Source organism: Sus scrofa, chromosome 1 (assembly GCF_000003025.6).
Source record: "Sus scrofa isolate TJ Tabasco breed Duroc chromosome 1, Sscrofa11.1, whole genome shotgun sequence".
In the NCBI taxonomy this organism is placed as follows: domain Eukaryota; kingdom Metazoa; phylum Chordata; class Mammalia; order Artiodactyla; family Suidae; genus Sus; species Sus scrofa.
The window spans coordinates 57742461-57766043 of NC_010443.5; the positions used below are offsets into that span (position 1 = coordinate 57742461).

General features: G+C 42.0%; 1 protein-coding gene across 1 annotated transcript in view; it reads right to left on the reverse strand.

Annotated features, from left to right (window-relative positions):
- Positions 1 to 23583, reverse strand: part of MDN1 (midasin AAA ATPase 1) — a 166141-nt gene that overhangs the window by 82239 nt on the left and 60319 nt on the right. The window contains 14 exon segments of the mRNA XM_021089975.1: positions 689 to 877; positions 1252 to 1359; positions 2299 to 2496; positions 4755 to 4877; positions 5584 to 5792; positions 7579 to 7776; positions 8456 to 8674; positions 14738 to 14867; positions 17246 to 17387; positions 19639 to 19769; positions 20063 to 20201; positions 20460 to 20598; positions 20681 to 20815; positions 22427 to 22568. Coding sequence (XP_020945634.1) covers positions 689 to 877; positions 1252 to 1359; positions 2299 to 2496; positions 4755 to 4877; positions 5584 to 5792; positions 7579 to 7776; positions 8456 to 8674; positions 14738 to 14867; positions 17246 to 17387; positions 19639 to 19769; positions 20063 to 20201; positions 20460 to 20598; positions 20681 to 20815; positions 22427 to 22568 — 2202 coding nt within the window.

Consider the following 23583-nt stretch of genomic DNA (forward strand, 5'->3'; position numbering starts at 1 on the left):
AATAACTGTGATATATAGTAGAAGGAACAGCAGGCAAAGTGAAGAAGTCTGGACTGGAGCGCTGGCTCTGCCACTTGCTACAATGGGACTCCATGACCTGAGCCTTGGATCCTCATCTGTAATCGGTGACAGCACCATCTTCCACCTGCAGCTGTTGAGAGTTTTCCATGAACTGGACTTTACCACAAAGTAGAGTGAACACATTATTATAGTTCACTAAGCTTAGAATTCTGATACTGTTTTCTACTTAGCAAGGGATATTTTTACTTCCATTTAGATACAGAACATCCTCTCTTTTTATCTATTTATACTTTCTTGACAAAATACTTTGCCATTTGACATTATTTAAAGGTAGAAAACCCTCCTCTTCTACTGGTTTTCACCTGTCTCCTCCTGTTTCTCACCTTCGTGCCTGGAAACATGATGAAGACCAAACCTTTACTACTGGAGGGCAATACTGTTTAAAGGTCTGCAATCACAGGGGTTTAAATGGATAAGCCAAGTGTGTCCTCCAAAGCAATCTATACTATGAGACTTGGAGACAGGTGATTGTTTAGTCTCCTCCCTTAACCCCTAAATTCTCAAGCAACTTAGGTTTGATCTTGTTAATGAGTATGCCCCTTCCCTCCCTCAGGGAGAAATCAACATTCAGATGGGAAAAAATGCAAAGAGCAAGTATGAAACTCACCTTTTCTTTATCGTCCTTGGTTCTCATTCTTTCACCATAGACCAAAAACACATGCTGACCAGGATCATAACACCCAGGGGACTGGTCAACTAGCATCAACTGACACCAACGGAAAAGGTCCCGGAGGTTGAATTCCCAGGGTCCTCCTATTTGCCCCCATTTCTTCTCCACAGTCACTTCATGATCGATCTAAAAAGAAAATACCCTTACTGGGAAGCATGTCTCACTCTAAGGCACTGCATTAAGTATTATCACTGTACTATAAACAAATGCAGACATGATCTGAAATAGAGATTAACAGGCTTGATTCAAGTGTCCCCTCTCCCAACCTAGACTTTTCAATGCCAGGAATACTGTAAGCATTAACAATGAAACACACAACAGAACTTCAATTACTGTAGCCCTCAAATGAGTAGCTCGCCTTCCAGTAGAATCTGTTAGAATTCTATAGGATTTACCTTACATACAGAAATAGGTAATTTGGTAGTGTCCTGTGTAGAGAAAAATGATGATTCAAATAGAGCCAGAAAAATAAAGAACAATTAATATGAGTAGGTACTTACTTGGTTGTTGAAAGCAACCATTTTTTTAACAATATTTTTGTCAATGGCTGGAAACAGAGTGCTGGCAATGAACTCCATGTCAACTACTGTAAGAGGATCTACAAAGACCTGTAAAATTCAAAAATAACATGGAAAAATGCTATCATTTTTCTTTACCAAACACCAGAAATAACTGCCAAGACATTATGCAGATTTTTATTTAACACCAAAGTAACAATACCTCAGTAATATATGTATATATAAGTTTTTAGTTATGGAAATTCCTTTTCTTGCATTTTTAGGATATAGAGTCACAGAAAAATCTTTGAAATATATAGTAAAATAGTTCCCGTTAGCTGCATTCTAGTGAATTATAGAGAGAAAGACACATGCAATTAATTTTTTAAAGTATACTTAATTTTAATTTCCTATATATTATGTGAAATGCTCTCAAAATTCTGGGCAGTAGGTAGGTATAGGAGCATTCATTATAAAATTCTATCAACTTACCAATATGTTTGAGATTTTTCATAATAAACTGTTCTTAAAGAAAACTTATATCTAGAGGCATTTCCAAGCCACTTGATTAGCCAAATTTTGAAAAAAGATATTAAACGATTAAGGCAATAAGATATCATTTGTTAAGAGTGACTGACTTTGGCATAGAGAATACCAGATTTTTATTCTTCTAGGTAGTTTTCTGTGCTTTTTTTCACTTTTCTTAGATTAAAATGCATTATCATCATCAAACCTTTTTTTTTAATATTCTAATAGATCACATGACACTTGAAAAGGTCAAAGACTAGCCTTAATCTCTAAGCAGACAGAAAATCCTCAAGATGGGAATCTTACTTTCTCAGGTTCCCTGAGACCTACGATAAAGGATTCACACCAGGAAAGAACTGGGAATGGGATTCAGTCACATTAATATCAACCACATAAAGACATGGAGCTGAGAAGCATATCATCACACTGAGCCTCACTTGCTCTCACAGAGAGCATCCTCACAGTAACATGCCTGCAGTACTGTTACACCATCTTTTGCTCTGGGGCAACAGCAAATCTTACCTGAGTGAATCTGTTTAGGAAAGACCTGGGCAAGCCCTTCCTCCCTCCTCCTTGTCTAAAGGGATTCTGACACCCGAAAATCTTTGTCTTTTCATGCTGCACTTGGAAGCTCATTCCTAACTCAGGAACATAGATTTCTCCTCGGTGATCAAAACAAGCATTGAGTCCTTCCAAGACCGATTGAGAAGCCAGGTTAAGCTATTTGGAGAAGAAAGTGCATATATTTATTTTATATGCTGCATAACTCTAACAAAGAGCAAAGGAATAATATGCATGAAAAACAGTCTTATCTTCAAGGGGGGAGGGAGTTCACCATTGGTAACCTTCTGTTTCTTATGCTGACCTCATGTGTATTCATCCTGTTTCATATATGTGTTAGAAAAATTGGAGGTATGTAACACAGCAATACTTTTTAAGTAAACTGAATATTCAGATTATATTTTTTAAAAGCACTTAGAATAGTCTCAAAAATTAAACTGTATTCTTATCTGGTCCTATATTGGCCTACTTTACAAATCATAGCTTACCAAAAAAAGTGCCAAAACACAGATATCTCATTTTCGCTCTGGGATTTTTTTTTAAAGATGAAGACAGGTCTTCACATATTTCATTAAGTAAACATCCTTTCCAGCTCAAATACTGAATAGGCTTCAAAGCCATGATATAAACTACATATAGTAACTACACCAATAGTTCTGTGAACAAGAAAATATGAAGGGGTGTGTGTGTGTGTGTGTGTGTGTGTGTCAGAAATGAAAAGAGCTGAATGAAAGTCTTCAGACACTAAGTTCAGAACACAGGGATGTGGCATACAGGTAGTTTTAAAGTAACATGGAAAATTTCAACTCCGCTTCCCACAGTGGCACAGTGGTTAACGAATCTGACTAGGAACCATGAGGTTGCAAGTTCAATCCCTGGCCTTGCTCAGTGGGTTGGGGATCCGGCGTTGCCGTGAGCTGTGGCATAGGTTGCAGACGAGGCTCAGATCTGACGTTCCTGTGGCTCTGGTGTAGGCCGGTGGCTACAGCTCTGATTGGACCCCTAGCCTGGGAACCTCTATATGCCTCAGCATCAGACCTAGAAAAAGCAAAAAGACAAAAAGAAAATTTCAACTGTGAAAAGTGAATCGATAAAATGAAAATGGGCCCCAAAAAAGATTCTATTAGAATTTCAAGTGTCATGTTTACATTAGCACTCAAAGCACAAAGTCTACTATATATCCCCATACAATCTAAAAGCTGCCTTTAAATGTGAATGTAAGTCCAAAATGCCTTGCAATTCCCAGATGCATTTCTACAAAATATGAGTATGGTGAGCAGTCTCAAGTTTTAAAACTAAGCATTCTTTTTTCCCTGGCTAATGACTTTTACCACACATCTATTAAAAAAAAAAAAAAAAAAAAAAAAAAAAAAAAAACTAGGGAAGAGAGAAAGAGAAAAAAAAAACAAAAATTCTCTTTCTCTTTAATATCTTCTCAAGCTAAGTAGGGAGCAGCACAGCAGAAAAGGAATCCTACAGCACTCCGCCTACTACACACCCAGGCAGCTGAATCTGGGGAATTCTGTCAAAAGTCATTTGTGGCACTTCCACCTCTCGAATTATTTAAGCTGCACAACTATCTCCTCACCTTATCCAGGACTAAGGTTCCCAAACTAACACAACTCCTTTGGCCACAACTGTGAATTTTTTTACTCTGTGCATCACTTCTCCCTCTCTCTTTAGCTGCTTGCTGGTCACAGAGACCAACTCACATGTGTCTCATGATGTCATTAATTTACCCCACTTGCACATGCAACATTGACCATTTTCTTCTGTTTTTTTTTCTTCCATTTTTGGCCACCCCACGGCACATGGAGCTCCTGGGCCAGGGATCAGATCGGAGTCGCAGCCACGCCCTAAGCCACAGGTTCGGCCAACACCAGATTCCTAACCCACTGTGCTGCAGCACAGATCGAACCCAAGTCCCAGTGCTCCCAAGACACTGCTGATCCCTGATCCCGCTGAGGCTCAGCGGGAGCTCCTTCTATTTTCTTTTCTTTTTTTTTAGCTCTTTCTATTTTTGTGTGTCTCTTACTACAAATTTTCCCATTCTCTCTGCTTGAAATGAGGTTGTTGATACTATTTGTAAACCACTTTTACCTTTGAAAATAAATAAACACAGCAAGCCTGTAAGAGACTACAGAATAAAACGAATGAAAAGGCACTTTTTTTCTGGAGGCTAACTCACAGAAGTAGGAAAGTTTGTAGGTTACACAAGATGGGCTTCTGTATGTGCTTTCTGACAAGTGACTTGTGTCACTGGTAAATAAAACCATGGAGGATTCTTTTTATGAGAGAATTTGCCTTTACCAGCCAGCGGCAGGACTGCCCACTGCAAAATGCCCTTGAACTAGGCAAACTCTGCCCTCTCCTCACACTTGTGGTCCCTTCCTTGGCACTCTGGGCCATCCTCTCACCTCATCCAACACAACCCAGTGGCCTGCCTTCAGGGCTGCCAGCAAGGGACCGTCGCGCCAGGCAAACTCTCCTCCTTTGCCACCTTCAACGGGTAGATCTGCTCCAAACAGGTCTGTGATGTCCTTTGAGAGGGGGGAGAAATGGGGGAAAGCCAGCATTACATAAAAATTAACTGGATCCCAAGACCCTAAATCTAAAATGATAAATACTTGGACCTTCTTTGTGCCACTTTTTATTCTGACACCCAGGACAGAATGAATCAACCCCAGAACTCTTTACCAAGAGCCCAGACATGGCCCAAGCATCTTCTCACCACAATTCTCTGTAAGCATCTATTGACTGGAGCTCTAGATCTACAGATCTTGACTCCGGCTGTACTTGAAAATAAATTGGCGAACTTTAAAGAAAAACAAAACAAAACCAATACCAACACCCAGGCTCTGCTCCTGGACCCCATGCCAGGAGATTCTCATTTACTTTGTCACCTCTGTCCCGTATTTTCGTAAGACTGTTTAAAGGTGATTTAACCTCTTTTTTTTTAAAAAAGAAGGACAAAAATAGAGGTTGTAGTACAACAAATACTGAAGTGGGTGATTCTCTCCAAAAAGAAAATTAGAATAAAGTATCCAGAGAGAACAATACCATAGATGTCATCTATTAACGAGCCCAGAGGAGAATTAGTTTGAAGGTCATGTTGCTATGCTCCTTACCACCAGGTAATGTTTGGGATCTGACACCGTCATAATTATTTCTGACTAGGAAACCATAAATGGATAAGAACACCACTCCCTACGCCTGTCCCCATTTACATAGCAAGACTCAGCTTACCGTCTGCTCTGATAAGTTGATTCGGACAAGGGTGTTGCCTGAAGCCTTGGCTAACGCCCCCACCAAACTTGTCTTGCCCACGCCGGGGGAGCCCTCCAGGAGGATAGGTTTGTTCAGTTTTGTAGCTCTTAAGAGCCGCTGGGCATTCATAGCTGTGGTGCCTGCACTGAGTGCATAGTCGGCGATATTATTCCTGTGCAAGACAGGTCCTTAGGTGGAGAAAAGAAAAGTCACATGTGAGCTGGACACCACCAAATTGTATGTGTGTTACCTTGAGACTGTAAGAATCCACCAAGTGGTCGGTCAGTCAGTGAAGTACCATCTGTAGTGAAAGTGCTTTGCCCTATTTTATTTATTTTTTTGTCTTTTTGCCTTTTCTAGGGCTGCTCCCGCTGTATATGGAGGTTCCCAGGCTAGGGGTCCAATTAAAGCTGTAGTCACCGGCCTACACCAGAGCCACAGCAACACAGGATCCGAGCCATGTCTGCAACCTACACCACAGCTCACAGCAACACCGGATCCTTAACCCACTGAGCTAGGCCAGGGATTGAACCCGCAACCTCATGGTTCCTACTCAGATTCGTTCACCACTGAGCCACGACAGGAACTCTGCTTTGCCCTATTTTAATATTTCTTCACTTTGGGGTCCAAAAAATGCTTTCCAGGAACAGGCAGGAGCATATTTTCTTCAACTGTGCCCACGACACAGATCTCATCACTTTGTATACCTAAACCTACGCCTGCAACTACAGTGCAAGCATGCATCTTTAGTCTCAAAACCTACTCCTGGAATTACTGCTACATGTACTTGTACAATTTACCTTGTACTTGCCTTTTCCTAAAATTGGAAGCTAGGCACACAGGCCAGGTGGTTCCATATAAACAATAACATCCAAGGTTTTTAGGCCACCAAGACAATTCAGGATGCATCCTTAACCCATAACATAGCTGAAGTACAAGACTAATAACAGTCCTATAGGGCTGAATATTTGTGCCACTATGTCTCCAAGAGGAAGGGTTTGGTACATCAGTTTGGAGGGGTGGAGCAGGAAAACATTTATCACCTCAGCTATAGAAGCAGATGGAAAGACCACCCAGTGCCAGGCCACTAGCATACACCTCCTACACTAGAGAACTGAAGACTACCATGATGGTTCAGGGAAGGGATCTAATGGTTAGACCACAGGGGCCCAGTCAGGGAAGAAGACAGTACGGTTGAAGACGAGCGGGAAAGGAGCAGTGTTCCATTCAGCCAGGAACCTGGGCTGGTATAGTTCACCACTGAACCCCCAATAACTGCTAATTCATCTCTACACATTCCAAGCACTCAACAATTATTAACACAGAGAGGAAGGAGGAGATAAGAAACAGATGACTCTGCTAGAGAAGCAACGATCTGAAAAAATCCAGAGTGCCTTAGAAAGATATCTAATATAACTACCTCATTTAAATATTTGACAGAAGCAACCTGGTAAAAATAAGAGCAAGGGTCAAAACTCACCTGCATTTCCCACTTAATCATTCATTTATTCATCCATTCATTTACTCAATCAATAGACATAGCCTAACAGTCTGAATGTCTATGACTGTTAGGCTATGAGGCATATGCCAGGGATAGGAAGAAGGATAGGAAGATGAATGACATAATACCTGCCTTCAGGGGATCACAAGACTATTTTTGTAAAAGGTGATGAGGTTGCATAGTTGAAACATTATGAGCTGAATTATCACTACAGGAAAACTCTTATTTTGAGCACCAAACAATGAATATACTTTTACAAGACAATTTATTCATATATTAAAGACTAAATTTTCTCCTATATTTACATGCTGGTTATATATTTTAGTACCACTCAATTATGATTATGCTACATATGCTGTCTCAGATAACTAGTTCAAAAATAATCATGAGTATGATACACTAAAATCACAATGAAAATCCAATATCTGTGAACCAGAAGAAGAGAATCTTCATTCATTTAAAATCATTCTTACCCCTTGGTATAAAAAATGGATGAATTCCCCAAAGATTATCTATTCCAGTGAAGTCTTTGGTTTTGAGTCTATCATAAATCTTCAATTCATTTTTCTGACTTTCTGTAAGTCGGACTATCTTGGAAAGTTTCTTGATTAGGAATTTCAGACATTCTTTGCGAGCCAAGAGGGCCGTACCAAACCCAGAAGAAGTTACTCCTAAAAGAAAGACGATCAGTACATCAAACAGCAGGGCACAAAGCCTCACAAGCATTCAACAGGTACTCTAGGGTGGGCTCCTGGGGAAATGGGCCTGAACTGAATTACAGACAAAACACAACTGCTGGTGTAAGCAGTCCTAAGAGGTCTGACTCCCCTCTCCCCACAACTGTCACATCTTCATTTCAGCAGCAGCATATTCAGTAAAGCACTCAAGTCAGGCCAGGAAAAATCAGCCTAGAGAAAAGCATAAGCAATGTGATGCTTTTAGCCATGTGGTTTGTGTTTCTCATTCTCGTGGCTGGAAAAGTAACTTAAAAATTGAATTTAATAAAATTACAGTAAACTTAATTAAACTAAAAGCCTCAGGACCATTAACTCTGAATAACCATTTGTGTTAAGAAATATCTCGTTCTTCACAGGCAAGGACATTTCCAGCAGTCTTCTTTCTACCATAATCACTACTGCACGTTTCCTAAATCCGTGGTCTTTAAGCAATGAAAATTGTCATATATTTTATACCAATCACCTCTCAAAAGAGTAAAAAAAAAGAAGAGCTACTCTGAGTCTTAGAAATGTTAGAATAAGTGATTCTATCTGGCTCAGAGGTCTGGGCTCGCTTCATCCCACAGCCCCCTCTGCCCTAAGCCCATATTCTCACCAGCTACAGACAACGTACCTGAACCTATTCCATCTATGTACACCAGGCAAGCAGCGTGGACAAAAGACGTCACTGTGGAGACCGTTTCCAGCCTCTTCCAAGCAGCTTCCTCCCCCATTGTGTTCATGAAGTTAACCCAGGACAGGATATCTCTGATACTGACCACACACCTCCGGCCAAACTCCTGGTGGGTCAGCCAGTCAATGAAATCCAGCATCACCTCAGCTATATCAGCTCCTAAGACACAAGGAAGCAAAAGTATTTGTTATTCAGGAAGACTCCAGAAGGAGGGCTTGCAACCTGGGCCCACTGCTGGTCTGAAAGGCGTCTGGGTTCCATGAGTTTATATGCAATTTCTTTTTCTTTTTAGGGCTGCACCTGCAGCTTATGGAAGTTCCCAGGCTAGGGATCAAATAGGAGGTGCACCTGCCCACTCACGCCACAGCCACAGCAACACAGGATCCGAGACATGTCTGCAACCTATGCCACAGCTTGTGGCAACGACAGATCCTTACACAACTGAGCGAGGCTAGAGATCGAACCCGAATCCTCATGGATACTAGTCAGGTTCTTAACCTCCGAGCCACAACAAGAAGTCAGATTATATGCAATTTTTGTGAATGTGAATTCGTTTTTTTTTTTTTTTTTTTTTTTTTTAAGTAAGTGGGGTCCACAACTTTAATCACATTCAGAAAGGGTTCATGATTACCGTTCCACCCTTACCAAGAACAAACACCGCAAAGAGCTCTTGAGAATTAAAGCCTAAAAAACTGCTCGAAGAAATAAAGTATTCCTTTGGATCATGTTCATATACAATTTTGAAGTTAAAACACAATGATTTTAAAAAGTATACAGGAGTTCCCGTCGTGGCGCAGTGGTTAATGAATCCGACTAGGAACCATGAGGTTGCGGGTTTGATCCCTGCCCTTGCTCAGTGGGTTAATGATCCGGTGTTGCCGTGAGCTGTGGTATAGGTCGCAGACGCAGCTCGGATCCTGCGTTGCTGTGGCTCTGGCGTAGGCCGGTGGTTACAGCTCCGATTAGACCCCTAGCCTGGGAACCTCCATATGCCGCAGCCCAAGAAATAGCAAAAAGACAAAAAAAAAAAAAAAAAAAAAAAAAAAACTAAAAAGTATACAAATTATATTGTAAAATATTTATCTAGAAACCAAATACTTTCTAATACACAGAAATGCAAAGAAATGCCAATTAAATTTAATAGAGCACTTAATATAAGTTCTGATGTCATGAACATTTATTTTAAAATCGTGAATACCAAATGATTTTTTTTAAAAAAGAAAAAAGGTAGTTCCCGCTATGGTGCAGTAAATTAAGAATCTGATTGTAGCAGCTTGGGTCACTGTGGAGAGGCAAGTTCAATCACCAGCCCACCACAGTGGGTTAACGAATCTGACATTGCCACAGCTGTGGCCTGGATTCAATACCAGGCCCAGGAAGCCGCATATGCTGTGAGAGCCACTATTTTAAAAAAAGAGGGAGTTGTTCTCTTCTGGCGCAGCAGTTAAGGATCCAGCATTGTCACTGCAGTGGTTCAGGTTGCTACTGTGGCCTGGGTTCGATCCCTGAGCTGGGAACTTCTCTTTACCAAAGGCATGTCCAAAAAAATTTTTAAAAAGAAAAAAGAAATCAGCACTGCTATAATATAAAGCAGACTACACAGTAACACCTTTAAGCTACACTGAAAATGGATAAGAAGAAAAATACTCCCACCAGTGTAAGAATAAGTAAAAATAAAATGTGAATTTTTTACCTAAAAAAAAATACTAATAATAGAAGAAAAGAAAAACATAAATCTTAAGAAAGAACTTAAAATGACAACTCATGGGGGAAAGTCTAGAAACAAGGAAAGAAATTAAAGGCTGTCTCTACAATTAGATATTAAATACAGGTGCTTAGATCCACATTTTCGAGTGGAACAAATCTGAGGAAAATCAGGGACTTAAATGAAAATGGAATTCCAGATCCATTAATAAAGAATTAAATCATGACTACTGAATAAACAGAAGCTCATCAGAATAAAGTGGATGGGATGGGTTCATATATGCATTTTTTAATAAAAAATTAAAAAGTATCTGAATAGGGAAATATATGTGATAAATGTAATAATATCCAAAAATACATGAATAGCAATATGTAAACTATTTTTAAATAAACCACACAGAATAATCCATGTCATTAATAATTCAAGGAAATAAAATCTTAGAATGTCCATTAAATTAATAAGGATAAAATAATGGATTAAGCTTCATTTTAAAAATGAAAGCTCTGCATTGGGAGGCACATTTACAAAGTTGCTGGTAACCTTGTCAAGGGGACCAACTTTCTGGAAAGCAATCTGTCTATAACCAATGGGAGCTCAAAAGTTCCTCATTTCCACTTTCAGAAATACAACTTTAAGAAAAATTCTGAACAGTATGTCATTTTTATGAAAAGCTACGAGAAATATTGGTCTCAAAGTGCAAGAATGGAAAAAGCCCACGTGCCCTTTGGGTTTTTTTGTTTGTTTTTGGGTCTTTTTGCTTTTTCTGTGGCATACAGAAGTTCTCAGGCTAGGGGTTGAATCAGAGCTGCAGCTACCAGCCTACACCACAGCCACAGCAACTCCAGATCTGAGTCACATCTGTAACCTACACTGCAGCTTGCGACAATACCAGATCCTTAAACCACTGAGCGAGGCCGGGGACTGAACTCGCATCCTCATGGATACTAGTCGGATTTTTAACCTGCTGAGCCAAAACAGGAGCTCCTCAAATTTTTTTTAACATACTTCAATTTTATGGAATCTTTTCTGTTTTGTAATACTATCAATATATGGATAACACTACCATAGAGATTTGTGAACCAAAGTAGTAGAGAAAGTAAGCAGTACACAGCATTGTTTGTATTTTGATTAAGACAACGCAGTAAATATGCCCTAAATAGGTTCTGAACTCAATTTAGAATTCATAATAGCTGAATTCATACATTCAATAAATCATACATATATTTAAAGAAAATTTGGAAAAAAAGCTATGTCTAATTTCCTGTTTTATACTGCACAATTTAAAAAATGTTTTAGGAGTTCCTGCTGTGGTGCAGGAATTCCTAGTTGGAAAGGAATCCAACTAGGAACCATGACGTTTCAGGTTCAATCCCTGGTCTCGATCAGTGGATTAAGGATCCAGCATTGCTGTGAGCTGTGGTGTAGGTTGCAGACATAGCTCGGATCTGCCATTGTTGTGGCTGTGGTATAGGTCAGCAGCTGTAGCTCCAATTAGACTCCTAGCTTGGGAATCTCCATATGCCATGGGTGCAGCCCTAAAAAGCCAAAAATAAAATAAAAAATAAAAAATGTTTTAATGCTGTGCCAATTTGACTGATTTCCAAATGATAAAACTAATAAAAATTATTAAGCCTTTTCTCCCCCCTCCCCATTGCTCCCTCAGGGTCTCTAATGCCTCCCCAGGGAAGTCTGCTGCCACGCAGCCTGGAAAGCATGCAGTAAACAAGCTCCTTAAGGACAAGGAGTAAGGCTCAGAGCTAAGCCATTGGGGCCCCAATGCTTACACCCTAAGGAGGAATTTTTCACTTAGTTAAGCATGGTGCATACTGATGATGCAGCAAAATGTGGCAGCTTAATGGCAGTTCCATCCTCTGCCACTCTTATCACAATCCAAAGAGCTCAGAAAAGCGGCCCATAGCAGACTCTGAGGTTACTTCCTGGGGGGACCCACGCCCAATACAGAGCAGAAAGACAAACCATGCCAGCTTAAAAACTTGTCTTCTCCTCTTTTTACTTGAATTTTCACCATAAATGCAGCATTGCAAACAGCACAGCACCAAGAGAGAAGTTCTGAGTTCCAGCTGTGGACCAAATACTACTATACCACCTGGAAACCTGTTATGCCGCACCCCAGACTGAGTCAGAAACCCTGGGAGCAGGGCCCAGCAAGCTGTAAACAAGTTCTCCAAGTGAATTTGGGAACCATAGGCTTAGTCAATTCTGTGCTTTTGAATGACTGTGATATTGTTGAGCCTGAGAGACTCCAGCTGTTCAGATAGCACTATGTATACCTGGGACTATCAGTGAGGTCCCTTCCTAAAGGAAGTCTTCACTCAGAGGACTAACAAACCAATCTTTCCTCACATAACACAGGTGAGGCTGGATCCACGCTCCTGCTGTCCATAACCTTCCTAATTTTGAAGCTGTGCTTCAGCGCCTTTATTTATTTTTGCTTTTTTGGGGGGGGGGGCACCAGAGACATATGGAAGTTCTCAGCCTGGGGGCTGAATTGTAGCTACAGCTGCCAGCCTACGCCAGCAACACAGAAACTGAGCTGCGCCTGTGACCTAACCAAGCTCACAGCAACGCCAGATCCCTGACCCACTGAGCAAGACCAGGAATCAAACTCCCGTTCTCATGGATACTAGCTGGATTTGTTACTGCTGCGCCACAAGGGGAACTCCCTGCCTTGGAAAAGATGAACACACCCATGAATCCCAATCTCAGAGAAGCAGACAGCCTTTTATACTCTTTAACACAGAGAGGCAAAATGATTTTAAAAAACCATTTGCAGAGTTCCCGTTGTGGCTTAGTGGTTAATGAACCCAACTAGTATCCATGAGGATGAGGGTTCAATCCCTGGCCTTGCTCAGTGGGTTAAGGATCCAGCATGCTGTGAGCTGTGGTGTAGTCACAGCATTGCTGTGGTTGTGATGGAGGCTGGCAACTGCATTTCTGATTGGACCTCTAGCCTGGGAACTTCCCTTTGCCACGAGTGCATCCCTAAAAAGACCAAAAAGGAAAAAAAAAAGGTGAAAAAAAACCTACTTGGAATAAGGTTTGTTGATTAAGGCTTAGAACCAGATTTATGTGCTAAATTTAGTCATTCAAGGCCTAGCGTATGTATACGTCAAAGCAATCTAGGCTGAATTTTTTTTTTTTTTTTTTTTTGTCGTTTTGCCATTTCTTGGGCCACTCCCGCGGCACATGGAGATTTCCAGGCTAGGGGTCTAATCGGACCTGTAGCTGCCGGCCTACACCACAGCCACAGCAACTCGAGATCCGAGCCACATCTGCAACCTACACCACAGCTCATGGCAATGCCGGATCTTTAACCCACTGAGCAAGGCAGGGATCGAACCCACAACCTCATGGTTCCTAGTTGGATTTGTTAACCACTGAGCCATGATGGGAACTCCAAGGCTGAATTTTATATGGGAGTTTAAAAATACTATTCTAGGAGTTCGCTGGTGGCCAACTGTTAAAAATCTGGCATTGTCACTGCTGCGGTTCATTGTCACTACTGTGGCTGCAGCCAAAAAGAAAAAACAAAATATTCTATTTTCCTTCTGCTTGAAAATTTTCTTAATAAGAACAAAGTATTTAAATAAAGTGAAAAAATAAATTAGTTGATGGCTACTAAAGAAATGCAACTTAAAATTCTATAAACACTTTTCTAAATATGGTAGCTATTAAAACTTAAACCAAGAGTTCCCGTAGTGGCGCAGTGGTTAACGAATCTGACTAGGAACCATGAGATTGCAGGTTCAATCCCTGGCCTTGCTCAGTGGGTTGGGGATCCGGCATTGCTGTGAGCTGTAGTGTAGGTTGCAGATGCGGCTCGGATCCGGAGTTGCTGTGGCTGTGGTGTAGGCAGGCGGCTACAGATCCCATTGGACCCCTAGCCTGGGAACCTCCACATGCCGCCAGAGCGGCCCTAGAAAAGGCCAAAAAAAACCCCTTAAACCACATTTCCTTATCATTAACAAATAAATACACCTTAGATAAAGATGGCCAACAGGGAGTTTCCATCACGGTTCAGTGGAAACAAATCTGACTAGCATCCATGAGGACATAGGTTCAATCCCTGGCCTCACTCAGTGGGTTAAGTAAGGATCCAGTGCTGCCATGAGCTGTGGTGTAGGTCACAGACGTGGCTCAGATCTGACACTGCTGTGGCTGTGACGTAGACCAGCAGCTGTAGCTCTGACTGGACCCCTAGCAGGGGAACCTCCTTGAGCTGAGGGTGTGACCCTAAAGATTAAAAAAAAAAAAAAAAAAAATACAGCCAACAGATGAAACAATCAGAGCTAGAATTTAGTAACCCTGGTGAAGGAGGCAATACGAAGAAGGGGCACTTTGGCAGAAGGTAACAGGCAGGTACCACATTTTCCTCCCATCTACTCACTCCCCTTTCTCCTTAGAACACACCGAACATACATACTGCCAAGGTCCTCTTCCCCTCACTCCAGCACACTCCTCCGCCCGTTACCACCACTGCCACCTCAAACTCTCACCTTTATGATCTGTTCTGCCCAGAGACAATCCTGGACGAAGATTACGGCTGATTATCTGAATTAAATCGTCACGGCTTGTGCTTTGAGGGCACCATATTTCCGTAAAACGGTTTCTTAAGGCAGGAGACAGCTACAAAGAACACAAATTCGAATGTGAATTAAATACCTATGAGAAAAGCTGGAAAACAAATCCTCTGAAAGAATAGTGGTTGTGAATCTGGCAAGTACCAGGTGCTTCTTCTATTACCACTATTGCTATACATAATTTATTGAACACCTATTTGTCCTGGTTCCTTCCATATGTCATTCATCTCATTAATCTCTACCACACTCTCCAAGCAAATATTAGCACACTTTCTTTAAAACTTCAAGGTCTCCTAGAGTAAGGGGTGCAAGGAGGGTTCCAGCCCCAGTGAATGACACCCAAATCTGAACACTTTCACCTAAGCAAAGGCCCTACCCTTTACTTTATCTTAACTAGTGGTTTAGAGAAAATAAACACTACCTTTCTACGGAGAAGAGCTGTCTGAAGTAATTAGGGTTAGGACTGATGTGGGTAAAAGGGAGTGAAATTATATGATGTGTGCATTCATCTCACATGGGTAAAGAACTACTTAATCCCTTTAATCTCAGGCCATTTCCCTCAGTCTGGATTCCTATTACCCTCCCCTAGGTCAGGTAACCCCCATTCAAAAAGTTCACCAATGACTTCCTTTTATTGAACAGATCAACCCCACCCTTTGTCTCCTGGCCTAGCAGAGCAGAACCAGGAACAAAGCCTGGAGTCAGAAACAGCTCAGCAAAGACCTTATGGGTGTGCACATGCTGCTCTGCACCATCCCGGCCAAGCAGGGCCTCTGGTTCCAGGATCCCACCTTCCCTGAAGCAGGGCACACAAAAACAAAAGGCAAGAGATCCTGTTGTGGCTCAGTGGTTAACAAATCCAGCTAGGAACCATGAGGTTGCGGGTTCAATCCCTGGCCTTGCTCAGTGGGTTAAGGATCTGGCGTTGCCGTGAGCTGTGGTGTAGGTTGCAGACGTGGCTCGGATCCCGAGTTGCTGTGGCTGTGGTGTAGGCTGGTGCTACAGGTCCAATTCGACCCCCAGCCTGGGAATCTCCATATGCCACAAGAGCGGCCCAAGAAAATGGCAAAAAGACAGCTTCCCCTTAAGTAAAAGTTGGCAATCTCAGTCTAAAAAAACTTAAGCTAACCTGACAGGCAAGTTAATATACACAACCTTGAAGCCAGGTTTTTCTGTGGTATTTCCACTTGCCATCCAGTGCTTTCATACTTTGTTTGAAACTGTGATACGCTTTATTTATTCTCCTTCACACGTTTCCAGAAGCACAGCGATCATCTTTCTTCTTAAGCTACTGATGAAAAGCAGGCCCAAAATATTTTCACATTTCAGGCACCCACCACGTTACCAAGAATCTTAATTGCTTTCATTCCTGATCAACCTGTATCTTCTCAGCATCCTGACCTACTACCACCCTACACTCTTCCTGACTCAGAACAGGGGCCCACATACAACAAAGAGTTCTCCACCAAGAGGCTTCACAAGTCTGGAAGCCATTGGGCTGAGGAGGGTGTTCTGTGCTGGCTGGATCCTTACACTGCCCTCTGAACAGAAGAGACCACCCTCACACTTCCTTTACCAGCAGTCTGAAGGTGGCCTACACAACCCCTGAGAGAATGGATACGCTCCACCTGTAAAAGGAGGACAGGATCCTGGCAGCGACTATTCTGTCACTTCAAAATCACTCCTTTCTGCACATTCCTGTTTAAGTAAGTAGACTAGAAGTAGAGTGTAAGAATAAACTTCAGGAGTTCTGGCACAGTGGTTAACGAATCCGACTAGGAACCATGAGGTTGCGGTTCAACCCCTGGTCTTGCTCACTGGGTTAAGGATCTGGCGTTGCCGTGAGCTATGGTATAGGTCACAGATGCGGCTCGGATCCCGAGTTGCTGTGGCTGTGGCATAGGCTGGCGGCTACAGCTCCAATTAGACCCCTGGCTTGGGAACCTCCATTTGCCACAGGAGCAGCCCTAGAAAAGAAAAAAAAAAAAAAAAAAATCATTTTCAAACTTACGATCCGTATTTTTCTGGATTTTTACCTTTTCCTCAGTTTTACCCAACGTAAAATCCCAGATGCATTTTTTACATACTATATTTATGGGTACCAGTGAGCTGAGGTCAAAAAGCAGAAAAAAAATTATGCTTCAAGAATATAGTTTTGGGAATCTCTGGGAGTCTCTGCAGTGGCTGAGTGGTAACGAACCCAACTAGTATCCATGAGTATGCAAGTTTAATCCCTGGCCTCACTCAGTGGGTCAAGGATCCATGGGCAGTAGTGTAGGTCACAGATGAGGCTCTGGTTCCTCTTTGCTGTGGCTGCAGTGCAGGCCTGTAGCTCCCATTCAACCCCTATCCTGGGAACATCCATATGCCACTAGCGCAGCCCTAAAAAGCAAGGGGAAAAAAAAAAAAGAAGATAGTTTTTACCTCTTTTTTCCCAAAGTCGCCTCCAGGGTTCATGGTTGCCAAGATACGGAATTTCTTCCCAGCAGTCAACAGCTGTACCTCATTATCCTTCTCTAGGTTGCCTTTTTCAGCTAGTAACAGTGACTTTTCCACTTCAAGGACACTAAAAGAAAAATTGGAGCTTGTTGATTAGAAAAGCCTTATATATTCTATTTTGCGGTCTTCAGTGTTCTTAAAAAGGTTAAAAAAAAAAAAAAAAAAAAACCATCTCCTGTGCCTTCACTTTAGTTAATGGCTTCCCAGCAAACTTCAAAATATGGTATAAAATGGTATTAGCTATGCAATGAAATACTATTCGATTGGCACAACACTGTAAATCAACTATACTTCAGTAAGAAAATTTTAAAAACATTATTAACAATAAAAAGAACACTAATGATATAGGCTACACTGTGAATGGATCTCGAAACATCGATGCAAAGTGAGAGAAAATTTATATGAACTGTCTTGAGAAGTCAAATCTACATAAACAAGTAGTAGATTAGTCATTGCCTGGAGGAGGAGGTGGTATCCAAGATAAACTAAAGTCACAGGAGGGAATCCTACTGATGGAAATATTGCAAACTGGATTGTGGTGGCTGTAGAACTCAGTAAATTTAACAAACTTATTCAATTAAACATTTAAAACAGGTACATTTCATGATATATGGCTTATTTTTCTAATCAAGTGACCAAGCTGCTGAATCTTAAGCTCTCAACAAATACCATATCTTACGGAGTTCCCATTGTGGCGCAGCGGTTAACGAATCCGACTAGGAACCATGAGGTTGCAGGTTGGATCCCTGCCCTTGCTCAGTGGGTTAACGATCCGGTGTTGCCGTGAGTTGTGGTGTAGGTCGCAGACGCGGCTTGCATCCCCAGTTGCTGTGGCTCTGGCGTAGGCCAACAGCTACAGGTCCGATTAGACCCTTAGCCTGGGAACCTCCATATGCCGCAGGAGCGGCCCAAGAAATGGCAAAAAGACAAAAAAAAACAAAAACAAACAAAAAAAAACATATCTTACTATTTTCATTGCATAAGACCTTCTATTTTGATTATTCCCGGTAAATACCAATTTTGTTTCTCCACTGCTTTTTATTTGCCAAACAGTGGTGACAGGCAGTTGGTTTCACATGATGGCTAGTGCTTTCAGGGCATTTAGCTGGTGAACCAACAGCTGCTAGAGTTCCCTCATCAGAGCCCACCCATCAGGGCTTCTCTGCACAGCTGGCCAGCCAGTCCTGCCCCTGCTATCAGGGCCTCATCTACTGAAGGTGACAGTCCTGAAATATCATAGACACTCTTTGCATCACTTTTAGCTATTTCTGGAAGCAATGTTCTGAACAGGTGGTCTCTTCAAGGGGTTTATTCCTCTTGTCATGGAGTCTTCCAGTCTAAGAAGCAGTTTCTGTACATTTATTGTAGGTTTCAAGAAATTCCTTAAATTGTTTCATCTCATCAGATTCGGTAACTGCAACTATATTCTTTTAGTATGTTCATCAGTCAACTTTGCTGATGCGTGAGTTTCCGTTCTGCTGTGGAAAAGCAGCTGTGCAACCTTTGATCACATGTCTGCATCGAGGCCAGATTTCTTTGTGAAGCACAGGCTCTCGCATCCGACACCAGTATGAGGCTAGGGGGGCGGGGGGTTCATCCCCAGCCAAGTCTGGGGAGGGGTTTGGAATCCTGGCCTGTGGTTTTGAGAGGCCTTACAACCATAACATCCAGGATTTTGTTTTATTTTTTTGTTGTTTTGTTTTGTTTTTTTGTATTCAGTATTTTTTTTTTTTTTTTTTTTTTGGCTTTTTGGCTTTTTGCTATTTCTTTGGTCCGCTCCAGCAGCATATGGAGGTTCCCAGGCTAGGGGTTGAATCGGAGCTGTAGCCATCGGCCTACGCCAGAGCCACAGCAACCTGGGATCCGAGCCGCGTCTGCAACCTACACCACAGCTCACGGCAACATCGGATCGTTAACCCACTGAGCAAGGGCAGGGACCAAACCCGCAACCTCATGGTTCCTAGTCAGATTCGTTAACCACTGCGCCACGACGGGAACTCCACATCCAGGATTTTTATTCTAGTTCTTTGAAAAAAAAAATTACGGTAACAGCCACATAATTTGCCTTAAAAAGAGTTTTAACTTGGACTTGTTTGTTTTAGCCTTATCATCCCACAGTCCCATCTTCCTGACAGAAAAACTAGGTCTCTTAGAGGAGACACTGATTGCGAGAGCCAGAAAAAGCAAAGAGCTCACCATCATTATTAAACATTTATGCTGTACCTACAAAGAACATTACTGTGCACAAGAATTAATAGCTAAAACATCCAGACCAGCAAAAACACCTAACACAGAGCAAATCTCTTACATCTGTGTACCTGTTGAGTCTTTCCAGGACAGAGTCGTCAGCCAGTGAGATCTCATCCAAGAGGAAAAAGCCATCCTCCTTCATGGCCAGAACCAAAGGCCCATCATGCCACTCAAAGAGCCTTGATGTGTCGATTTCTTCCTACAATTTGGTAAAGAAGAGGGTGAAATTAAAGAGCAGGTGGCTCCACAAGATAATACACGTGTAGTTAGTGGGTGTCTACTGGAGTGAAAGGGTTGTTCTGCAGAAAATAGGAGTCAAAGAACAGAACTTGCATAGAAGGATCCTCATGGAGGCCACTTGCAGACCAGTGAAAATCTAAAGATACCTAACACACCTGAAATCAAATACCTCACCATGAACAGTTGACTCATGCACAGAGCCAACTACTGTTCTTTAAATGAGAGAACATTATCTTTTTCTACTGGACAAACCTTGTCACTTGGCTTTTGCCTCACTGGCCGCAGCCCCCCAAGGAAGTCCGATGTTTCCATGTGCAAGTGGCAGTTGACTGAGTATAATTTCTGATTTGCCAAGGCTGCAAATACCTGACAGATAGTAGTTTTCCCACACCTGTTAGAGATAACACACTAGGTTAACAAGAAGCATGAATTCCAAACATACACCCACAACCACCCCAGTCAGCAAAAGAGAACAGCCCTGGTGAGAACCTCACTGCAGCCATAGACACTGCTGACCCCCTTGGCTCAGAGGACCCTTCCCCAAAACACCAGCACTCTACCATGCTTCTTATCCAGAATGACACACATTGCATGAATTCTATGCAATTGAACTGAACCCTCAAAATGAGTTACTGTAACCCAAGTTTACCCAGTGTCTCCAACCAGCAGCACTGGTTCACCAAATTCCAACGCCCTTCCCACCAGCATCGCCAGTCTCCGCATGCCCTCAGTCCACACGATGTGATTGAATTTAGACTCCAAAGAGGATGTCTGAACAGACAATTTACCTAGCAAAGGCAGAGTACATATTTAGGTTCTAATATGAGTACAACTCAATTCATTCTCCTCTGGATATTATGGCCTACTCACTCATCAATTTTAGGACATTTTCTTTGGAGAAGAGGGATTGAGGACACAATTTTTTCTTAAAATGTTTTTCGAGGACTTCTTGAATCACATGAACCTCCTCCTGCTTCCTGACCCGGCCTGCTAGAAGCATGAAACCTTTAAAAAAAAAAAAAAAAAAAAAAAAAAAGGTACAGTCAAGCACCAATACCAAGGGACACTGAAACTGCGGAGCCACAGCAACTGTCTTTAGCTGCTGGTAAAGAGGGAAGAACTACTTGGGAAAATGAGGATAACCTACACAACTATATGCCTGCCCGACATCCCAGCAACCTAACTTCTAGGAAAATCCAATGTAAACGAACATGTGTGCCCCAAAAGACATGCAGGAATGTTCAGAGCAGCTTTGCGTCTAACAGCTAAAAAGTAGAGGTAATCTAAATAGCCATCAACAAGAGAATGGATAAACATGTTATGGTATCTGCATACAATGGATTACAGCACAGAAATAATTCAAAAGGAATGAAGTCCTGATACATAGGCAGCATGGCTGTCTTATATTAGACTAAGTGTAAAGAAGCCAGACCTGAGAATACATATTGCATACCACACAGATGAAGCTCAAGTTCAGGCAGAATCCATCAGGGGTGACAGCTGTCAGGGCAATGGCTGCCTACAGGAGTTACAACTGGCAAGAGCCAGGAAGGAATCTTCTAGGTACTGGAAATATCCTAAATCTTAGCCTCAGTGGTGATATACGTGGGTACCCAAATACGTAAAAATAATAGAGGAGTTCCTGTCGTGGCTCAGTGGTTAACGAACCCGACTAGGAACCATAAGGTTGCAGGTTCGATCCCTGGCCTCATTCAGTGGGTTGAGGATCCGGGGTTGCCGTGAGCTGTGGTGTAGGTCGCAGATGCGGCTTGGATCCGGTGTTGCTGTGGCTCTAGTGTAGGCAGGTGGCTACAGCTCCGATTAGACCCCTAGCCTGGGAACCTCCATGTGCCAAGGGTGTGGCCCTGGAAAAGACAAAAAAATTTAAAAATTTAAAAAATAAAAATAATAGAGCACTTTATCCACTTTACTATATATTGCATCTCTATAAAAAAGTTTTTTTTAAAAAAAGTGTGTTCCTCCCTCCATCTATTCTTTAACCAGAAAAAAAGAGAAAATACAATTCTCATGGGTTTAGTTTATTTCCTCTCCATGCTTATTAACCACTGCATTAATGACTCATCAACACTTCTCAAAGAAGAAGATGCTGAAATGCTTTCTATGCTATCATGGAAATGAACATATAATTTCTTCCTAGGGATTAAACCAAAATGATCAAACCTGAGTCTCAGATGACCTAACTGCCTTCTCTCAGAACTGCTATTACACCTGTCAGTTTCTTGTATGCCTGTCTCTACAGCACGTGCATGACTACCCATGGTCACCACAATACAGACACACGGTCCACAAAGACCCAACCAACCACCTGCTTAAACTCCTAGAGGCATTATGTCTGTGTCCTAACTCCCACAGGCGACCACCTGAAGCTAAGAGAGAGGAAACCCTAGCAACCAAAACATAACTGCACAGAGAACTGCAGAAACAGGACCACTTACAAGAGCAATCGGGACTTGAGGGAGAAAGGCTCTGTTTCTGCAGTGCCCACTAAAAGGTACACACTGACCACAAGTCAGGAAAGGTTTGTTTTAACAGGATAATTTGCTATCTGCCCCCAAGTCCTCAGTCACAGATTGAGAGCCTCGGAGGAGTGCATACCATCGTTGGCCAAGTGCTGCAGCCAGTCATACTCCTTCTCCGTCTGCTCAGCCAACCTGTAGCGCTCAGCCCATCGAAACAAATCACGGAGGGTGATGAAGCCCTGCTTTCCGGCAAACACTGAAGAACCCCTGCGATATGACTATTAAAGCACCAACACAAATTAAAAAGGGCAATGGCAAATGTAGCATAGCTTACACAAAATTTGTAACAAATTTCAGCTCCCAGAAAAATGACATTCCACTGGGTAAGATTAAGGTTTTAAAATGTAAATGGACTGAAAATAAATGTCCAAACTCATGTATATGAAAAGAATATAAACAAATGATACAATTCCATACCACACGCCATATAGAAAAATACCACAAATAATGGCAAACATGCAGGGAAAATGGTCCCTGTGTGGGACTACAGTAATAAGAGTGGTAATTATTACTATTAGCTTCTAGAAAGTAACTTGAGAGTATATAATTCTGATAAAAACCACTTTTACCCCATAAAATAAAATAAATGAGATGCTCTCTTTTTTAGGGGGGGTGGGAGTTGCTACAGCCACAGCTATAGCATATGGAAATTCCCAGGCCAGGAATTAAATTAAACCCATGGCTGTGGCAAAACAGGATAAATGGGATATTCTTTTTAAAAAATTACATATAGGAATTCCCACTGTGGCTCAGCAGGTTAAGAGCTCAACTAGTATCCATGAGGATACAGGTTCAATCTCTGGCCTCATTTAGTGGGTTTAAAACCCAGCTTGGGGCAATACTGCAACATAGGTTGCAGGTGCAGTTCAGATCTATAGAGCTTTGGCTCAGATCTGAACCCTAGTCTCAGGTGCGGCCCTAGAAAAGAAAAGAACATATAGATGTAATCTTGGAGTTCCATGGTGGCTCAGTGGGCTACGGTTCCGGCATTGACACTGCTGTGGCTCAGGCTGCTGCGGTGGCACGGTTTAGATCCTTGGCCTAGGAACTTCTGCATGCCACAGACACAACCAAACCAAACCAAACCAAACCAAACCAAACCAAATCCTATAGCTTGGTAGAACTGATGAGGGAGAACCATACAAAAAGAGTCTCTTCAGTTATGTCCATTCAAGTTTTATATCCACTTAAAAAATAAAAATTGCAGTTTATCATTGCCTAAATTCCAACCTA